Below are 22,248 nucleotides of genomic sequence, written 5' to 3'. Positions count from 1 at the left end.
ACAGGACTGACACATAGACACAGACAACCATTCACACTCTCATTCACACCTACGGTCAATTTAGAGTCACCAGTTAACCTAACCTGCATGTCTTTGGACTGTGGGGGAAACCGGAGCACCCGGAGGAAACCCACGCGGACACGGGGAGAACATGCAAACTCCGCACAGAAAGGCCCTCGCCGGCCACGGGGCTCGAACCCAGGACCTTCTTGCTGTGAGGCGACAGCGCTAACCACTATGCCACCGTGCCGCCCAGCTCAAATGTCATTTATTAAATAAATGGGTTTCTTTTTTGCTCCAGTAATTCCCATGTGGTCGTTCTGGTGGTGGTGAACACTTAATGAATCAGATTTATTATTAGTAGGCAACACGAAATCTGCTCGCTTCGTTTGCACAAACCTCACCCACTGTCGCTTTAGATTAGTGTTATTTCTCCGAAATTCATGAACTGAATGTCCTGCTGTATATGGATTTGAACATCCAAACAACGCAGCGCTTTCACAGTTATTTTTATAAGATTCCAACAACAATATCTAATTTCAGCAAGTAAACAAGCATGGAGTCAGATGAACTGAAATGCCCCAGATAACCGGGGTTCCACGTGACGTCATGTGAGATTAGCCCTGGGGCAAAGCTGCCTTTTTCCGGGATCCAGACACCACGATTTATTGATAGGTTTGTGCTTGATAATAAAATAATTAATATTATCCCCCCCCCTTTATTAATTAATTTTGGTCATTACTAATGATATTCATTTTAAAGCATTACAATAAGGCATTACATACACTTTAATGGACTTTAGTGCATACAGAGTGTTTGGATGGAGCTCTGGTCATCATAGCTAGTCCTAATGTTCTACTCAGAGCTTTATTAAACAGCAACACTTACCTGATGCAGGCACACAAGTGTATAGAGAGCTTCTCCAGCTGCCACAGTCATTTCAGTGTTGTGCTTCTGCAGTACCAGCATATCAAACACCAGCTGTAAAAGGACAGACACAGACAGACAGAAGGTAATGTCAGATATAACAAATAAAATGTAAAAAAAAAAAAAAGGTGATTAGTCATTATCGTAACAATGACCTTGAGGAAATGTCGAGTAGCAATAAATAAAGGAGTGTCTTTCTCCTGTGTTTTGGCACACTGCTCTGCCAATGGAGACAGAGATTCCAGACACAACTGACTAATCTCCGAGCTCATTCTGCACGGTGTACGTCAAGGTGAAAGTATGACCATGAGTTTATGACAGCATCATCAACCATTATCTAATTAAATACAAATCAAATAGTAGCGACAAGCAAATTCCAGCTGCCACTGCTGTTGTCTGAAGATATACATGGATAAGATACATACACAATATACTCGTATACAAAAGGCTCTCATCGGTATCAGGAATAATCAGCAGTCTGAAATAATGCGCCGACAGGAATCATATGTAGCAAATGCACACACTGAAGCAGTGAAAGGATACGAAGTCATGCCCAACTCAAGAGAGAACATTAAGCTCTTGAAGAGCTCCTCTGGCAGCTGAGGGATCTTCTCGGGAAAAATCTCACAGATGAATGTGATGAGCTTATAGTACTGGTTACATAAAGATGGGAACTACAAAAAGGAGAAAGCTTTTAATGCATTTTCTATAGTACAAGCTTACAACCAGTTCAAATCAGAAGATGGGGTCATGTGAACCGTTGGTTACAAAATACGATATTAATGCCTCACCTTCAGAAGGTCCTGAGACATGAGGGGCAGCACAATGTTGACCCCAAATAGCACCACATCAGCCGCTGACACTGTGCGGCCAGCTCCTGAACTCTGCTCTTGCCCTCGAAACACCTCATCTGGTTTACAAACACAGCCATGTCACTGCACATTCAAACATGTCTACAATAGTTATCAAATTAAAAGTAAAAAATAAAATCAAACAAACAAACTTCAGGATAAACTATTTTTTTTTTCTGTTGAGAGACTGAGAGCTCCTAACCCAGCCCAAGTGCTCTTTACCTGTGTCACTAAAGTCTATAAACTCTTTGGAAAGCAGGTTGGTGAGGAGCTCCATGATGAGCAGCAGGTCCTGGTATTGGTCTTCCTCTGCTGCCACGTCGAGCCTCTTACGACCCAGGTTATTCTTTGAGTAGACTTGCAGCAGTGTCAGACACACCTCATACAGCTTCATAGACTTAGTCTGCAGGGAAAACGGATTCCTTGATAGCAACTGCTTACTTACAAATACCAAGAGGACATCTAATTACTGTATACACTGCGACCCCGTTATAACGAACTCCTTGGGGGACGTCCAAATAGCTCGTTATACCAAAAAAGTTCGTAATACTGAAATGGACCCACTTGTTACACCACTCACTCTCACGTAAAACGAGACCAAGTGTGTTTAAAATTTATATTTACACTTAATTAACTTGCATATCTAAGAAGTAAAGGAAATAAGTCACATTCGCCGTCATTTACTTCCCACATCATCCTTCTTTTCAGCCCATCATGCTGATTGCAATTATAGACGAAGTCTCGGAGCTCTTTTACTTTAAAAGTTGAAATTGAATTTGTCGTCATGCCATATTCTTTAGACAAATTTGTTGTATTCTCACCACATGTTAGATGGTCCAGGATATGAAGTTTGTCTTTGACAGAGAGTATCTTACGTTTACGAGTAGCCATGACAACAATGTTTACGGAGTAAAGACTCAAGTAAAACTGCTTTTAGCTTGTAAAATAAAGTCCTTTTAAAGTGCATATTCTGGACCAATTTCGTTTTTTTTTTTATATATATGAAAGTATGTCCCTTTACACACTCATCCAGAAGGGTAATTTTGCACAAGGCCATCTGTCTACAGCAGAAAAAAATAAAATAAAATGCATCTGGAAAAATCCCAAGGGAGCCTGGAGCCAGATTCGTGACATTATCTGCGGAAGCGCCAGCAGGCTGCGAGAGCTTTGCACAGTCTCAGTGCACAGCCTGTGTAGACCAAGTGCTCCCATTTCTCTCTCACTGTCCGGTCTTTTGGGAAATGATGAGGACTAATCCCGTCAAGATTGGTGTTGCTACACCCTCCTACGATACATCTGTTAACCATTTTAATAATTACGCGATAACGTTGAAGAAATTTGCAGAAAACCACCAGGTCGTTTTCTCATAAACAAACCAGCGCTGACATAGGGTTCAGAGGGAGGCGTCCCGCACACGACGTCACGAAAATCAACGTTTGCCGGGAAATCCAAATGGCAAGTTTTTTCAGAGGCGGACCAATTCGCCTCAAATGGCTTGATTTCAACTGAATTTTTCTGGTATTGCGCAACGTAAAAAAATTGCAGAGAATGCAGAATGTTACAGATATTTGACCAAAGTTTAATATAAAATAGGAGAATTACATTGATCTTGCTCTTGAATTTACCCGTGATATGCCCCTTAAGGGATTAATTTAAGTCGATGATTGCCGTCCTCGATAACTGTTAGTGATCGACACCTAATTGAGGCTATTTAAGCCTTTGTTTTAAGGCGTTAACACATTAACTTGACTGCAGACTCGATTGCTTATTGCTTGCCTCTGGTGGGAAGAGGAGTGCATGGATCAGCGATTTTTTTTTTGGAAGACTCCGACTCATTGTCATTAAAAGCAGGGGACACAAAATTTGTTATATGCGAAATTTCGTAGTACGAGAGTTCATTATAGCAGAGTTGCAATGTACTTGTATGGCGATCTGGGAAAACCAGGCTGACCCTTAAGCCAGTCCGGCCAAAGATGTCTAAAACCTTGTTTACTAATGCCGCTTTTCCACTACAAACGCGACTGAGCCGTGCCGTGCCGAGTCGAGCTGAGCGGGGCTGTTGGAGTTGCATTTCGACTACAACCGCGCTGAACCGTGCTGGTTGGAAGTGGGTGGACACATTGGGTGGAGTTAGCGAAAGTGGGTGGACGTCATGTGATGTCGTTAAGCAGCGCAAACAGTGACATCAGTGACAGTGGCGGAACAAGTCAGAGCCGGGCCGGGGGCGGGGCAAATGACCGGGCACTTTATTAAAGCTTATCATAACATCATTTTAGGCTACAAAATGTCCGCAACTGCGGTGTTTACCAATTTCAACACTACCGGGTGCAACTATGTTATTTAGTACATCAAGTCCTTCAAACGAACATGTAACTCAGAAACAAAAAAACATTCGGCGACATACTGTACATGGCTCATAATAAAACATCAATAGCCTACTGCGCGCATTATTTGAAGGGCATACGATGAGCCTTGCGCTCCGCGAACTCGTCCACGATGCTCTGTATGTCACTGATTCAGTGAGCTTTGAAGCGGTAGTCTCATGACCCGGAGAGTAAACAATAAACATGGAGGACATGGAGTCGTTAGTGTTGCTGGTCTCGGTGCTGTGGCTTGACAACGCCAACAGATACTGGCAAGAGCGTATAGATGAGGCGAGGCGCATAAGGCTTCAGAAATTCTCGTAATTCGTAATTATTCTTCTTCCGGGTTTGCGGTGTTTACAGATCCCAGCGCGCTCGCGGGGCGTGTGTGGGCATGTGAGGACACGCCTCCTCACCAATCAGTGCACAGGGGAGTGTCTGCTCACGCCCCCAACCTCAGTCAGCACGGTTTGGCTCGCTTCAGCCCCACTCCAAAACGGTGCGAGTTTTAGGGGCTAAGCAGGGCTGAAACGAGCTGAGTCGTGCTGGTTTTTGGTAGTCGAAACGCGAGCCGTGTCGGGCTGAAGCGAGCTGAAGCGAGCTGAAGTGAGCTGAAAAAGGGTAGTGGAAAAGGGCCATAAGTGTAATTTCTTCATACATACCCCTTTTCCACCAAATCAGTTCCAGGGCTGGTTCGGGGCCGGTGCTGGTTCACAACTCGTTCAACTTGCGAGCCAGCTGAGAACCAGTTTGCTTTTCCATAGCTTGCGGTGCTAAGCGGAGCCACATCATTACGTCGCTGTATACGTCAGTTACGTCGCTGTACACATCGGTTACAGCGCTACGTTTACATAAACCTTGGTGCGAATATCAAAGCAAAAACAACACGGAAGAAACAGCAACAATAATAATAATGGATGACTTCGCGTTTGTACAGCTGCTGCTTCTCGCCGCTTAAAAATGGCGATCTTTCGCGGTCTTGTTATTGTTGTCGGTTTTAACAACTCCGCCCCCCGCTGACGTAAGCGGTTCTTTCCTCTGGCCCAGCAGAGAGTTGGTGCTAGCCTGGAACCGTTTTTTTCTGGCCCCAGAGCCAGTTCTTTGTCAGTGGAAACAGAAAACCCCGTTCCAAACTACGCACTGGCCCCAAACCAGCCCTGGAACTGCTTTGGTGGAAAAGGGGCAACAGTGAACGTTACACTTTAATCAACTTGTTGGATAGCTATATCCGGTAGCAAAATGGATAGAAGCCTAAATGCATTTAATGTGTGATCAGAAACCAGCTGTCAAAATGTCTGTAATGCTCCTGTGCCATAGTTAGAATGGAATCTTTAAATGCCATTTTCTCTTTTTCCACTTTTAGGGGAAAGCAGACGCTACGAACTATTCCTTTTTTAGATGCACAAAAAAGAGAAATGCATTTCAGTAAAGAAAAGGTTGCAGTTTTAAGAATCACAAGTCAATTTCATGATGTGCAGGATTTTCCCAGGCCACCATAAACATCATAACACCCTGTAACCCACCTCTCCCAGGTAGCAGATTTGCTTATGGGCCACCTCAACAAACACCTCAATGATGAGGTTGACTGTTTCTGGTGAATTCTGGTAGACCTCCATTAAGCCAATACAGCTAGACAGGAAGTCCATGAGGAAGCTGAAGAGAGAGGCCACATTGTCTATCTGAGTAGCCTCTGCAATGCCACACAAGGCTTCCAGAGTGGCCACGATCTCCTGCTTCACTGCCTCCTCCTGGCAGATCTGAGCAAAGTTTTCTTGGTTAATAAGGTTCAGGAAGCGTTGCTGGAGTGGATGAAGCACCTGGAACACAGAAAAGAGACAAAGTGTAAAAGTAGTAGTCCCGGACATAGATTCTACCCAATCAGGAAACAGTTCCATACACATTTCTGCTCTGCGGGAACACCATACCAACTAAACAAGTGAGGACACACATAATGGCTTTGTTGTTTTGCTTAATCGCAGTAGGATAGAAATAGATCACTTCTATCAGCATACTGCCAATCAGTATGAACACTACTATACCAAAAAGTTATCATCTCACATTAGGGTTGGGCGGTATCCAAATTTTGATACCTTTAAACCGTCTCTGTGTTTTCCCGGGGTATACGGTATTACCGAGAAAAAAATAATATTTTGTTTCGGCCTACTGTGTAACGTGCGCCTATGCCTCAAATGTACTATTTAAAAGCAGCATAGCGAATTGTGTGCATTGTGGTATGGATTAAGCAGCAAAGCGAATTTTGTGCATTAAGTAGGGTTGCCACATCTGAGTTGTAAAAAACCGGGACACATCGGTCGGCAGCCGCGCCTGCGCGCACGTACGAGCGCGGGGGTTGAGGGCTGCGGACACGCACATCTACGATGCCTTATGTGAATGTTCACGTTTAAAAATAAAACAGTTCAACTGGTGCAGTTAGGCGTTTAGTTAAAATTAATTTTGTCTTTTTAACCCTTAAATGGGCACTACCACAAATATTATTACAAAAAATAATTTCATATAGGAATGATCTTATTTGGACGCCAATTTTTTTTAAACAAATATTTAATAGTAGGCTAACAGCCCCCTGAAGAGTCTCTCCTCCCATTCCGTTTCCAAATCAAAATAATACAAATATAATCAATATAATTTCTCTCAGTCTGCTTCGTTGTTGTTTTAGCCTTTTCTCTGGAGAACTGAACTTTAAAAGTTAGACTATAATCAAACCAAATAGCCCTAATCCTTTGTTTTAATCACAAGAGAGAGGTGCTGTGTTACTGGGACAACTGATTTATTCATTTCTCACGCCAGTGTTCAGGCATTCTTTTTTGATATATTTAATGATTTATTTAATGATTCATTTATTGATGAAATTGGCCCAGGCTTTAGAACCAGCCTTTATCAGAATCAGAACATAGGAAGTAGACAGCCAGCCTACTCGCGCACCGACCAAGGGAACTCTCACCTATTGTTTGGTATTACGGTATTCCAGTATCTTTGATTTCGCGCGGCCGCCGTTGTATTGACCACGATCACCTAGCAACGGCGACTGGCTGCGTGCGCAAACATTCGGTGAGGCCACACAAGCAGCTGCCTACAATATGCCCGCTTACGTGAAAACTATTAATATGTTAAGTGGCTGCGAGAAACATTAATGATTTGTGTTTATTTCAATGGGGATAATGTGAGGAAGTAAAAAACCGGGACAAAACGTGTCCCGGGAAGGTTATTCCATTTTCCTGGACATTTTCCATTTTCCACAAAAAACCGGGACAATCCCGGAAAAACCTGGACGTGTGGCAACACTAGCATTAAGAGATATTTCAAAGCATCACGCAACTCTTCCTTCATCTTGAAAATAGCATTCAACTGTCGTTTACACATGTCTGCGTTGAAACGCCATTTGCAGCACTATTTCACCTACTCCATCAAAAAAAGTACACGATGAGCAGGATCATACCCTTTCAAGCATGGGAAATAAAAAAAAGAAAAAGAATCAACCAACACCCAAGTCCGTTTAGACTGCGCGATAAACCATATTCTTCAGCGCAAATGAGGCGAACCTAATTCAAATGCGTGATAGCTGCACAAGGCAAAATCATATGGGCCCACGTCATGCCATGGCGGGGAAATTAATAATCAAATGGCCTTACCTTGCTTAAAACGTTGTCTTGATCACATAACTCCTTACAATTATTCCACTTAAATCCATACGGTTTAACACACCCAACAAAGATAGCAAGCGCATTGCTAATTCCCACCAGAAACCTAACAGTTTACGCTATGATGCTTTCTTCCGTTTCTTCAGTAGATGACATTTCAGACGTTTATTACCCACATCCCAAATGTCATACGTTATATTATTTTACCTTGTTGTTACTCATGTAACCTACTCAAAACACAACTCATTGGAGAGATCTCGTGGAAGTGGAGTACCCCAGGCTATGGTGTGCCTTAGGGGACATATTAGATTTTTCGTTTGGTTTGAAACCAAAATACTGCCACACTGCCGATGTTGTATTTTTTTTTGCCACTAACTCGTTATCTTGACTTGCCATCTTTCAACCGCGGTCTCAGTCTCTTTTTTTTTTTTTTTTTTAGATAGGACAGTATAGAGAGACAGGAAATGAGCGGGGGAGAGAGAGACGGGATCAGGAAATAACCTCGGGTCGGAATCGAACCCGGGTCCCCGGATTTATGGTACGGTGCCTTAGCCATCTGAGCCATGACACCGCCGGTCTCAGTCTCTTGCGAAGCTTTCTGTCAGACTCCAAAATGTCACGCAGGGTTGCCATGGTAACGACATAAACAACCCTGCACGCGATGAGAACTTCTTTAGGAAATTGATAGAATTAGTGAAAATACGATCACACAGTTATTCGGGATGATCTTCAATTTATTATTTTATATTATGACCTCATGTACTCCATATTTATTTAGATATTATATATTTTTTTAAATGACGGTAATGAGACCGATACCGTTGGTACTTTTGGATACCTCGGGATACCTTCTTACCGTAATACCGCCCAACCCTATCTCACATATTACATTAATAACCTAAATCAGACAAAGCAGACGTGCACTGACCTCTGCCCAGTACTGCTGTTTCGTGTCAGAGTCCATGTGCGCAAAGCCTCCAAGGACCAGTGCCTTCATCAGCGTGCGCTGGATTGGGCTTGACAGCAGGTGCAGCGGAGGACTGCGACTGGCAAACTGCTTGGCCAGACTCCACCAGTTCTCACATTGCACCACGATGTTTGCTCTGACGGACAGAACAGGACAGGAAGTAAAATATGATGAAATTAAACTTTTTTTGCAGCAGCAGCAGCAGATGACAAGATCCATAGCTGCTTCATCGAATTTTGATCTTTATACTCCCCTTTACTCAAATTAACCCAGTTTCAACTGGTTTCCAACATCACAAAAATTACTGCAAGTAAAAACCCAAACAACCAGCTTCGATACTGTATGCATTACATTAAAGCACACTAAGTAACAGTTTAGTCTTTACAGTTTGTAAATTATGGGGTAAACAGCATGTTCTTAGCCCCTCAATTCTAAACCTCATTGCCAACTGCCTCTAGATGACTCCAGATTCAGTAGATGGAGTAAATTGAAGAAAAAAAAAAAAAACAACCCCCCCCCCCCCCCCCCCCAAAAAAAAAAACCAGTACTGATATCCAAAAATATATTTTATTGCTCGTTACTTTCAGAGCACTACTACGAGTTCACCAACAGGTGGTGCAAACCATACAGAAATAAATACACGACTGAATCCATAGTTCTTAAATATTAGATCCCACTTCATCTTCACAAGAATATTTACATGTACCTTTCTCTCTTTTCCACAAGAGTGACCAATAGTTCCACGGTGTCATTTGCCAGGTCAGGCTCAGAGCTCCATACAGAGAGATTGTTTATCACCTTCTCTAGCAGGTACCCCACAATCCACTGAGCCCCCTCAGTGTCAGCCCCAAATGCTGTGCTTAGGGGCATACTGATCTAAAGGCAGGAAGGGAAAGGGGGGGGGGGGACGACAAAAAACAAACAAACAAACAAAAAAAACACGACAGTACAACTTGAGAAAAAAAATGTTTCGTAAAAAAGGTCAAGACTTGGTGTCATGTTCATCTTTACACAATTACTAGCATCTCAAAATAATGAAGGTCCATGAATCCCAGTTTTCTATTCAAAATATTCAGAGCTCACCTGACCATACAGTTTCTCATCCACAAGTAAGTATGTTTTGGCCCAGCGCCGCAGAAACCACACGATGTCTTTACCCATCTGAGGGCTCAACAGCTCTGTTAGACTTGCCCGTGTCGCCCGAGACTCCACCTCTGATGTCCTCAACACTGCTGATAACAACCTGAGAGGAGAGCGAGGACGAACAGCTCTTACTGAATCTTACAACCTGACATTTTTATGACAAATCAGAGGTGGGATTAATGTTTAGGTCAGAACACTTCTCTAGTATTTAGTGAGGTTCCCACATCTCTACTGCACTCCACAAAAAGGATTCATCTGCCCATCATGGTGAACATCAACTGAAAAAAAGCTCCTCCTCTTGTCCTAACATTTATGCATTCTAGCCCAGACAGCACATGTGCATGTGTTTTGGGGTGTGGCTTTGGAAAACACAAAAAAGTGAGGTTGCATTTGTTTGTTTTTTGAGCTTCACAACCACTAATTCAGCTAACTTGTGCCAAAATCACACACTAATACAGACAACAGTGGCTTGAATTGTTCATCCCGACACAAACGTCTGTTTCCAAACAATACAGACCACTGTTCACTACTGATGAATGCAGAAATTCTCTCATTTATAATCTGAAATTGCTCAGTGAATGATGATTCCATGTTAGAACACTGCTGAACATTATCATGCATAATGAAAGTAGCAGTGTAGCAAAGACGTGCAAAAAGTGGTCCTAAATACAAAGAATCAAGATGAAACTCGGATGTAAAGACAGGACCAAATCTCTCCTTCGTTCATTCAACCTTCAAGAACGAACTTTATGCACTCAAATGTGCTTTATGAATACTGCCCCGTATAGAAAATCATACTAGTTATTAATAGTGCTAATGATTTTCTAGTCACTTTATAGCTTTAACTGCATCTCAGTAAGAAGATACACTACCGTTCAAAAGTTTGGGGTCACTTTGAAAGTTCCTTATTTTTGAAAGAAAAGCACTGTTCTTTTCAATGAAGATCACTTTAAACTAATCAGAAATCCACTCTATACATTGCCAGGGGCTTCAAAGTTTGGGAGAATAGCAGGGTACAAATAATTTACAGCAGGGTGCAAAATGGTAAAATGTCTGCCAGCGGCAGACATAATGCACGCAAAGCGTGCAGGGATATATATATACACACACACACACACACACACACACACACAGAGAGAGAGAGAGAGAGAGAGAGAGAGAGAGAGAGAGAGAGAGAGAGAGAGTTGCAAGTACGAATTTTTCATGGGGTGGGATGGTTTGGAACAGGCCATCTAAAATTGGGATAACATTTACCCGGGACGGGTATTTGAGGCGGGTCGTCTAGCTTAAGCTTGATTAACGTTGTTACGCACGCCAGTGTTTCCCACAGAAATTTTGGAGACTATGGGGGAAGCGCAGGGGTTGTTTAAAATTGAGTGATATGTTAAATATTAAGTTATTACTGAAAAACTATTGATTAAAAAAACAGACACTGAGAAATGATCCTATAAACAACTTTACCAATATAAAAGATTACCAGGACTACAAAAATGCAGAAAAATAGGCTTTACTTATCCAAATGCACCTGTTGGTTCAAAAGTTAAAGTGCAGAGAACCTCAACACAACATGAAGTTACCTTAAAATATAATATAAATGCCTCAGCTTTCATGGAAGAAAAAAAACTATTAATACTAGTGCTGTGTGCAGGCAGTCTCTCCTGAAGACTAAATTAAACAATAATTATAAACTAATAAAATAAATGGCTCAGGCTTCATAGAAGAAAAAAAACAATTTGAACAGACTCTCACAGTATGGTGCTGAAGCTGCCTAAACAATGGAAAATAAAATACCATTTTGGCAAAAACATTGGCATCCATTAATTTCTTGTAATAAGTAAAAAAATATGTTGCCAGATACTGCTGACGTTTTACAGCCCAAAATATGTTCAAAACCCGCCAAAATGCACTTAAAACCGCCCAGATTGGGCGGGAAACCTCCCAATCTGGCAACACAGGCGGCAGTAATGGCTGCACTCGTGTCGAGGATGTAAACACAGTTGACGCGGCAACGGACATACATGACACAGTGGATGTAATTTACGTTCACAACTTTTTTTGCTGTCATAAATATTTCATATTAAATTTTGTGACTCGACTGACGATAGCCGGCGGCATAACAAGCCATAGCCGCCGATTTGCCGCCGGTGACCGGCTACTTTTGAGACCGCTGCATTGCTAATGTGGTAAATGACTATTCTAGCTAAATTCTACTAAATGTCTGGTTTTTGGTGCAATATCGCCATAGGTGTATAGAGGCCCATTTCCAGCAACTCTCACTCCAGTGTTCTAATGGTACAATGTGTTTGCTCATTGCCTCAGAAGGCTAATGGATGATTAGAAAACCCTTGTACAATCATGTTAGCACAGCTGAAAACAGTTGAGCTCTTTAGAGAAGCTATAAAACTGACCTTCCTTTGAGCAGATTGAGTTTCTGGGAGCATCACATTTGTGGGGTCGATTAAATGCTCAAAATGGCCAGAAAAATGTCTTGATTATATTTTCTATTCATTTTACAACTTATGGTGGTAAATAAAAGTGTGACTTTTCATGGAAAACACAAAATTGTCTGGGTGACCCCAAACTTTTGAACGGTAGTGTAATGCAAATGAATTAAAAATCTAAAAAGCACACTGACACTTTTGTTCCACCTCCAGTGGAAAGAAAAGGATACGCAAGAAAAGGCTTACTGCAGATTAATGACCCGTAAAGGAGACATGCCTTCTCTCAAGAGCCAGGGCAGCACAGGCAAATGGTTTACATTGTTTGCAAAAACAAACCCCATTGACATTTCAGAGCTGTGGGGTCAGGATGCTGTTATTAGGAAATTTAATCCTTCAGCCCACTGTCTTTCCAAATCCTCCATCCAACCCCGAGTCACCAACCTACTGTCTCTCCAAATCCTTTACCCTGCTGCCATTCTCTCTTACTGTTCCTCAAAGCTCTCCTACTGCTGAACCCATCACAAACCCATCAACACAGCATCCTTTCAATTCCTCAGCCCTGACCTCCATACTCTCTCCCCCATCTCCCCCCCCAAAATCACTGACAAAGGTCTGGAGATAAAGCCCTATCAGAATACTGAACATAGCCCACAACAAAACAGACCTCGACTCTAGTTCTACACTTGGCATTTGAACATTGTGCTACATTACAGTACTGTCTTTACCCAAGCAAGCACAGTTGTCTGATATGCTTATAAATTTCCTCCTACTAAATGGCCTAGAGACATTTAAAAACTAGAAATAGGTCAGACAACTTAAAATCAGATCTGTTTAAAAGTTAACACACCCTTCAGTCACCTCAAACCCCCTCTGCTCTCCATTCATAAACTTCCGCTATTCCGCTCTCTCAGCACTGCACCTGTCCTGGCTCTAATTGAATAACGCGTGCAGCGTGGCATTAGAGACTCGGCTGGCGCCAGGGTCAGGCTGCTACTCGCGTGGCCACTCTGCCTGGCATATGGCCATGACATTCCCCACTGGGCAATAGTACTGCCGCTGCTACCAGGGCAGATTAGACACTATATACTGCACCACCCCTGTACACACAGGAACCATTTCCTGCTGCTAAAGTCTGCATGTTTTACTGGCCAGCGCTGCAGGCCGAGTGATGGGCCTGCTGTACAACAGCTGATGACTAGATGCTCTGTCTGGCATGGAAATAGCATTCATTTGACATTACACAGAGGTAAGCCACTGACAGTCATGGACTGGTTGTCCTAAGGTCACATCACAGTATGGATATTTAAGCACTGCATATATAAAACACCATGAAGTCATCTTGCTTACTAAAGCCAGAGAAATATGCACTGCATATATAAAATACCATGAAGTCATCTTGCTCACTAAAGCCAGAGAAATATGCGACACGTCTACCGTCTGAAAGATTAAGTGTTCGAGGCCTCTGCCTTTAGTTTTCAGCTACAGTACTGAAAAATCTCTGATGTTCTGAAACCCTTGACCTTGATTTCTTTACCTGATGACAGAGTCTGTCCTGTTGCAGCCTGGGATGGAGGAGGCTTTCTCCCCAGGCGAGCCGAGGATCTGCAGCGTGGTATTGATATCCACCTCAGTGGAGTGTTTTATAGAGAACTCCATCACCTCATTGGGGATCATCGGTGTCTCCCCCTGAGGGTCATCAGCTAAGAGGTAGCCTGTTACAACCCAAAGAAACCAGAACTGAATATTATGGTTTGGCATTTTCTCTAATGTTGAGAGCAATTAAAGCTTAGAAACAGAAAAGACTTGTTTTTGAAATGTATTAACAGTTAAACCGGGAATATAAAACACAGAGCCTAATCTAGGAATTTGAAAATAGGGGACCGATCCCTCACTAGTTGTAGAAACAGGGGACAGAAAATATTAACATGGGTAAAAATATCCCTCATTTGTTCCAGTTAGTGGGGACAGAAAAATAAGTAATACATTGGTAGATATTTTCAAGAGTACATCTATAAACAGAACAGTTTTATTAATAAAACTAAATACATGTAACAAACATTCATATCAGATGTTAATCTATATAAACAACAATTATGGCACTATACATATCCTTTAATACAGTGATATGAAAACCATATCAGCAAACACTTATCCACAGTTTATAGTATTGCACAAACATTACGATCAGATCTGAACTTTAAAAATGTAAAGATTTTAGATTAAAAACTATATGAAGAATTATACTGCAAAACCTTACAAATATGACTAGTTTTCTGTTATATGACCAGGTTACTGTTTTACTATAAATCATGTGACTAGCCTATTTTTACCAATTTGACCACCAGTAGTATAATATTGCATATCAAATATGACTAGGTTAATATTACATCATTTGATATAGTTAAGTCTAAAATCCATGTAGTCTTGCCACTATTAATTAATAATAAGATGAAAAATCTGACTTTCTGAATAAAAAAAAATCACTATCAAATATTTAACAATGCTATCATATTTGTTTTGTTCAGACCACCTTTCATGAAAGTGAAAAACATTAAACAATCTACCCATGTTTAAACTAGATTTTGACAAATGACTGGAGATAATCTCAAAATTCAGACTTCCTAAAAAGTATATAAAAGTATATTTTATATATCATTTACAATCTTACAGTACCTACAATTACACAAGAACAGATTAAATATATTTCATAATATTTTTAAATAAAACTTACATAATACCAAACATTATCAAACTAATTGTATATTGGCATTAGGAAAATATCAAATTCAAACTTCAAAAACCATTATCAATCAGAATCAAATGACTTAGTATGTCTTCACACTGTCATATAATTACTCTAAGATCATATTTGTACACAAACTTATTATATCAACTAAGCACCTTTACTATTTGAATATGATTAATAACATAATACTCACTTCTGTGTCTTCGTTTTGTTTCCTTTTTTCGTCCAAAGGTCTTTCAACATGGCCACGCATTTTGACATTATGTTTGGATGAGACAGAACGATATGCCATGTGCTTTTGGATATTTTTAAAACACTTCACACGATTGGTTGAGATACACTGTCTTCCGGTTCAGTGACCAATGGTGATGTAGTTCACAAAACTGTTTTATCCGCTAAATAAACCATTCGGAATACTTCGGTCCTTTCCAATTTTTTCCGATTGGTGTGTAAACAACACTATATTTACCGCAGTGCTTGCTAGCTGGTGCTGACAAATTGATACGCACAAGATTCAGTAAAACGCGACTACACGCTCTCTACTTATAAATGCGCGACAAAATGAATAGATACATGATATCACTCTCGTGCCCAAAAAGTGGATGTGCGACAGACAGATAAAAAACGCGCATTATCGTGTATTACGCGCCCTAGATTAGGCTCTGAAACATTGTGACCGAGTAAAGAAATCATAATTCTTCTGTTGGAGACAGACCTGAGACTAATATGAGCCAGTGAATGTCTTCGTAGAGGTCATCTAAAACTTTTCGGTCCACCGAGTCTGGTTCTGATGAGGCCATGAGGTGCTGCTGGTGTCTCTGGAGTTGTCCGTGAAGCCGTGTTACTCTGTCCTCCAATAAACTAACACGACACAAATCACTGGTTAATGTGCATTTCTTCAGTATTTAATAAAAGGTGAGGTGTAAGCATGTGGCCTTACCTTGTAAGTAGAGGGATGCAGTGCTCTGCTGCAATGCGGCCTAACATGCCGATACTCGCTAACTGATCTGAAAATAGTTCTCGGTCGTCCTCCTGCAATTCATTTATCTCCTCCTCTTCATGAGATGCAACACCATTTGCAGTCTAGGCAAAGAGACGAAGATGACCCAAAGGGTCACAACTGCAAGTTTACATTACGAGTTCCGAATACAAAAAAGCACTACGATTTTGTAGCAGAAAGGACAGAATGAGGAAAAAAGGAACGTGGAAACCATCCAACAGCCAAACAAACATGAAGATGGGTGAAATAATGCTATGTAGATAGATGAATGTACTGCTCTCACCAGGTTTCTGGTTCCATCAGGTGCTGCAAGATGACACTGGATGTAGGAGTTGAAGACCTGCACAGCTGGCTGAACAAAGCAGCCACGGGGGAGATGCTCATCCTCCTGTACCAGCGTGAGCCACGACTCCAACAGCTTGTCATACGCTTCCATATAAACCATGTCATCTTTATCCAGCTAAAGTAGACAGAAAATATAGCAGGGATGTAGGTTACAGTTAAGTGCAGTTTTGAGCATGTGGAAAAACTTGCATAATTTCATAAAACAGCTGATTTTAAAAGGATTTCTTTGTACATCCGATACACTAAACGGAGTTTTATCCTTAAAGCACATAAAGGTTAAACTAATTTAATCCATCTGGAGATAGATTCTAGTACTCACCACTTCTTCAAGGGCAGCGCTACGTCCAAAGGAGCAAGTAAGTAACGTCAGGCAGTTGATGAAGGAGGAGAACAGCTCGCTTGGTAGAGCGGTAAGAACACTCCGGGGAAACGTAGCAATCAAGTTACTGATAATATTCGAGATGCCCACTGCCTCAGAGTCTTCAATCTCAATCCTGTGCAAACATGTTAAATAAATAAATAAATAAATAGACATTGTGATGTTGAAGTGCTGTTATTATTGCAAATGTCCTGAATTTAATAAAGAAAAATTAGTGACTCATAAAACAAACTCCATAGCTACATTTATACTATAGCCTTACAGGGCTCGAAATCCGCGGTGGTCCGGTCGCCCGAGGCAATTTAATTTGTCATTTGGCGGGTAATTCCCGTCACTAGCCAGCCCAGCTGGCTAGTTGAAAATAAAAAAATATATATATGAAGTGAAGATTCAGACGCACCGTCAACTAAAGCCACCACATATTAAGCGTGTGCCGTGTCTGTGTTAATCGATGTGTTTATCGGCAGGACGGAAAATACCGAAGAAGAATTCCGAATCATATCGTGTACGAATCAGGCTGTCGGTTTTTTCACTACTGCGCATGCATATAACGCATCTCATTGAATATCACGGTAATCACGTGTAGTATTGGACCAGGTGGGTGGAGCACAGAAGCACGGCAGGCCAGAACTGAGTTATCAATGAACTATTTATTGCTAGCTTTTCAGCCTTTTATCACTTCCCAGCCCCGCGCGCACACACGTGTTCTGGTTGGGGATAGAGAGCTCCCTTTCTCTGCTCTCCTCTCCTTTTAAAGGGCGTGGTCACTGGGGAAGACACACAAACACAGGTTAATCCCCATCAGGTGCAATGATTCCACCACTTACCTTCCCTGACTCCGCCCTCCATTCACAGACCGCCGCTTGGCCACGCCCCCGCTGCCACATCACGTTATCAAATTCAATAGATGTGGCCACATTATCGCCCATTTAAACACACGTTTTGTTGTTGTTTACATCTACATCTGCCAAAGCTACGTTGCGATGTGGAATTTTCTGAAAGGTGTACAGAAACCGCCAGAGATGGGGACAAAGCGACCTCGGTCTGAAGAGGAGAAACGACAAAGGACTTATAAGCAAATGTGGGAGCAGGGTAGGCCTTGGCTGCGATACGATTTTTATGGAATAATAAATTTTTTTTCAAGTTGATTCCTAGTCAATATGAAGCTCCTAACGCTTTCTCTCTCATAAATGGTTAAATACAGAAAGCATGTTGGACATATTTTGGGTGCTATGGACCCTTTTCACGTGACGTCACGACAAACGCGGCCGCCATTTTGGACGTGTACTACCAGTAGTTTACCACAGCCAACATTGAGGAACGGCAGCAAAGAAAGTTTTTACTTTCAGCAAGACTTCCATCATGCCACTATATTGTTGTGCACCTGGATGTAGTAACCATCAACAAACAAGGCAAGGTTTATCATTTTATCGGATCCCGACGGAGAAGATGGATAGCGGCCATAAACAGATTGGCAGCCCTCGGCATACCAACGCTTGTGTAGTGACCACTTTGTTGGAGGTAAGACGAATAAAATTAGCCAGAAAAGGCATTACATTGCTGTTAACATTCTGTGGCGGCGAGTGTGTAACCAAATAGGCTAAAATAACCCATTGTAACCTCTTTGTTCTTCTGTAGTAGCTATTGTTGACTAGCTAATGTCAACAACATAGTAGCTGGTATGTTACTGTAGCAATGTTTACGTTCAGTCATTTGGATGACTGTTAAAACCTTTCAGTCTCAAGTTTTTCCTTTACTGTATTTACTAGTTTACTGTAATTATGATCCGGCAGCTATTTACACCGGATCCAGTATAAATAGCTGCCAGAGCCAACGTCCGAGGTTCCGGAGCGCGCTCCGGCTTGCTCTCCCTCAAATTAAGCAGCGCGCGCCGGCTTGCTCCCGGAGTGCTCCGGCCGAGGTTCCCCTCAAATCAAGCAGCGCGCGCCGGCTTGCTCCCGGAGTGCTCCAGCCGAGGTTCCCCTCAAATTAAGAAGCGCGCGCCGGCTTGCTCCGGAGCAAGCCGGAGCGCGCTCCGTAACCTCGGCCGGAGCACTCCTGGAGCAAGCCGGAGCGCGCTCCGGAACCTCGGCCGGAGCACTCCTGGAGCAAGCCAGAGCGCACTGCTTAATTTGAGGGGGAGCAAGCCGGAGCGCGCTCCGGAACCTCGGCCGGAGCACTCCTGGAGCGTGCTCCGGAACCTCGGCCGGAGCACTCCTGGAGCAAGCCGGAGCGCGCTCCGGAACCTCGGACGTTGGCGTGTATGTGTATGGCGATGGGTTTTTAACGACATAGGTATACAGATCATGTGGGCGGAAGTCAGGTAAAGACGAGGGCTTCGTGTACTTCCGTACGTCAGTGAACAATCCTGGTGGAAGCAGGTAAACGTCGTTCTCTAAGCCTGCTAACCTCAATTTTTGCAAATATCTCTCCCTCTGCTCGCCCTGTAAATGCCCTACGTCGCTGGATAGTGAAGGTGTTTTCTGCATCTCACTCCTTTTTCTTTTATGTTTTTCGTTTGTCGCCTTCCTCGCATTCAAACTGATTCGAGCCGAAGTCCACTACATGTCCAAAATGGCGGTCGCGTTTACGAAGGTCACGTGACTGAAAAGGGTCTATAGTCATGATAGTAAGTATATTTGCTTTCAATACTCATACACCAAGTTGCCAAGTTTTCCAATATATTATTATTTGTTGATATTATATTATGGTGCTCTGTGTTGTTCTCATTTATGTATTTAACAACAGTATCAGAATACTCGGGTCTTGAAATAAATGCACATTAGTCATGAACAATGGTAACTACTCTCTTTTGCGTTATTTTTGACAGAAGTAAAATTCATACATGAACAAAATTTGGCTAGTTGATTTTCTGTTTGGCGAGTTACTTTGGAAGGTAACTAGTCCGGCTGGTGAAAAAAAAAATGAATTTCGAGCCCTGCCTTATGTAAAATTCTCTCTTATAAAAAAAAAAAAAAGGTTAAGCGCACTACAACTACTTTACATTCCGACATTGCATAAAAAAAGTTTAATTGCATCATATAAACAAGTTTTAGTCAGGGTACTTCAGGATGTTTCAGAAAGAAACAAACACACACCAGCTTTGACCTGTGAGGAAAGCAAAAAGTTACTTAAGTGGAGTAATTGGTTCAGACTAAACAACTGCATAAAAGTCAAGGATAGTGGTGGAATCTATTTAAAGATCAAGTGTTTAAAAAAAAAAAAAAAATCTGTAAAAACATCTGTCCCAGAGTGTGAAAGCCTAGAGAAGCCTTCAATACTCCATAGGAAAAAGCACTCCCAAAGCAGTGTGTGGGAATGTTTCAAATCACTAGAACCCCATTCACCTTTTCATTTACACTCTAATGCTTTCAAGTTTGTGGGCAAATGGATTCCAATCAAATCCACACAAGTGCACGGTGAAACACTACCTGGACTGTCTGAATTCTTCCCCTCAAGAATGCTAGAACACTACTAGAGATCTGTTTCCCTTATGCTCACTACTACAGCTCTAACCCATATCAGATGGATTTAAATTGCAAGCAGAACAGTTCAATCACAACGGACCTGCTGCATGGTTTTCCGATGATGCAACTGGAAAAAAGCTCCAAAAATAGGTGATTATGGAGTGGCAAGTGAAGCAGAGAAGAAGTAGAAGGAAGAATAGAGGAGAAAGACCCTGACTCACTCCACCAAATATGGATCAAATTTCAGGAGCCTGTGTGCAAGTGCTATTCGCAATAAACCCATCCTTCTGCATAAGATATAGACCTATAGAAGCTTTAAAGTGAACGCCAAACATAACTTGCGACTATTTATTTATCGCCAGCCTTTAAATGGTGTTAACATTTCCAACTGGACATCCACAAACAAATGCACAAATGGTTTAATATGGATGGACTTTCAGTTGAGTCGTGACTTTACACTAAAACAACTTGGTGTGATGCATTCGACTCAGTTTAATTCTCACTCACCCATTGATCATGTTAAGTAGCCCCTCCACAAGGTGGGCCAAGTAGGTGACCTGAGCACTCTCGTCTGGAAAGATGGGCCCGTGCATAGACGCCAGCTGGGCCAGGCACTGCAGGGAATCCTGGGCCATGTCGGAGTCTTCACGAATCTTCCTGTGCACCTGTAAAAGCCAAAGCAGGATCAATTAAATTTTGTATATGATATACAAACAAATTCCTTTATTTAAAAAACACCCCACACAACCCTGTAACTCACTAATCCAAGCTACAAAACTCAACTTGGCTTGGTGTTTTACACTATACACTAGGCTACTAAAAAAAAACAATCAAGTGTCACCTGAAAAAGAGAAACATCCTGAAACTGGGATAAATTCTTTTGTTTCGCCAACATGCATAATCCTCTCAGATTAGGAGGCATAATATTCAAGATGGAGCTAAAGCAGAACAATATATAAATGTGAGAGAATGTGTACACGAGAGCGAAAAAGCAAGAGAGGAGCAGAGAGCGAATCAGGGTATATAAACCCTGTAGGCATTCTGCAGCAGGAGGAACTGCAGACTGGTTCACTGGCAGCTGATCAAACACACAGCTGGGGAGCTCACACACAGTCTTTCTGAATTACACAGAAAAGCATCTCTCTCACATAAACACCCACTCCCTCTGCCTTCTTCGCTGCCGTACTTGAAAAGACAAATCTGTCTTTAATTTTGCAGTCATGCAAAGTACAAAAAGCCGTCTCAAAAGTGAAAGGTAGAGTGCATGAAGATTCGGAAAGATCGCTCACCTACTGAAGCAAAACGCTCCCGTCGTTGTCACTCTCCAGATACGAAATGCTTAACGTAAAGTCAAACTCGAATCAGTTTTGGAGACGGTTTAAAGTAATCGGTCTCAACGATTTGTGAGGAGCGAGAGATCCCCAGCCATAGCAGCACCATGGCTAGGAGTGTGTGTTTAGTTCAGTGCCCTGCTCTCCCATACCAGAAGCACATGTGGTTCCACTGCAGAGCGGATGTTTGGCACAAAATCCTCTTCGCTTCTTATTGGGTCCCTCTTTTTTTTTTTCTCCCTCAGCTCAGATTTTCCCCCCCCAATCTCAAACCCTTACACTGTCTGTCCACCAAACATTCTGGCACGGATGCTTGAAGTTAAAAAGAAACAAATTTAAAGGTTCCAGGAATACACATCTCTATGAAACTACGATTCGTTCTGAAGTCCCGTAGTACACACTACTTCCCATCTTCACCAGCTGGACAAAAGGGCTGCTAGGAGACCCAATACTGTGAACATGGTGTGGCACTGATCTAGCTAGCGGAGGACTGGACTCTTTTTCCACAGAGTGAAATCATTTGGTGAGCCGATACAGAAGAGAGGGAGGGAGAGGGGGGAGGAGGTGAATGAGAGGTAGATGAGAGACAAAGCCAGAGTAAAAGATAGGGCTAAATAGAGAGACAGAGCACA

The 22,248-nt window shown here is 42.2% G+C and overlaps 1 protein-coding gene across 1 annotated transcript in view; it reads right to left on the bottom strand.

Annotated features, from left to right (window-relative positions):
- xpo4 (exportin 4) overlaps window positions 1-22,248 on the bottom strand; it is a 73,045-nt gene that overhangs the window by 4,691 nt on the left and 46,106 nt on the right. The window contains exons 8-22 of the mRNA XM_060929604.1: window positions 20,793-20,950; window positions 16,759-16,933; window positions 16,378-16,554; window positions 16,035-16,177; window positions 15,810-15,955; window positions 13,883-14,060; window positions 9,848-10,007; window positions 9,471-9,640; window positions 8,726-8,900; window positions 5,665-5,958; window positions 2,001-2,181; window positions 1,719-1,837; window positions 1,471-1,601; window positions 1,083-1,200; window positions 889-981 (exon numbers count right to left, since the gene is read on the bottom strand). Of these exons, the coding sequence (XP_060785587.1) occupies window positions 889-981; window positions 1,083-1,200; window positions 1,471-1,601; window positions 1,719-1,837; window positions 2,001-2,181; window positions 5,665-5,958; window positions 8,726-8,900; window positions 9,471-9,640; window positions 9,848-10,007; window positions 13,883-14,060; window positions 15,810-15,955; window positions 16,035-16,177; window positions 16,378-16,554; window positions 16,759-16,933; window positions 20,793-20,950 (2,418 nt within the window). The remainder of the gene's footprint in view (window positions 1-888; window positions 982-1,082; window positions 1,201-1,470; window positions 1,602-1,718; window positions 1,838-2,000; window positions 2,182-5,664; window positions 5,959-8,725; window positions 8,901-9,470; window positions 9,641-9,847; window positions 10,008-13,882; window positions 14,061-15,809; window positions 15,956-16,034; window positions 16,178-16,377; window positions 16,555-16,758; window positions 16,934-20,792; window positions 20,951-22,248) is intronic.

The sequence above is a fragment of the Neoarius graeffei genome, chromosome 9 (genome assembly GCF_027579695.1).
Source record: "Neoarius graeffei isolate fNeoGra1 chromosome 9, fNeoGra1.pri, whole genome shotgun sequence".
NCBI lineage: Eukaryota > Metazoa > Chordata > Actinopteri > Siluriformes > Ariidae > Neoarius > Neoarius graeffei.
This window is presented reverse-complemented; position numbering and strand designations above follow the sequence as displayed.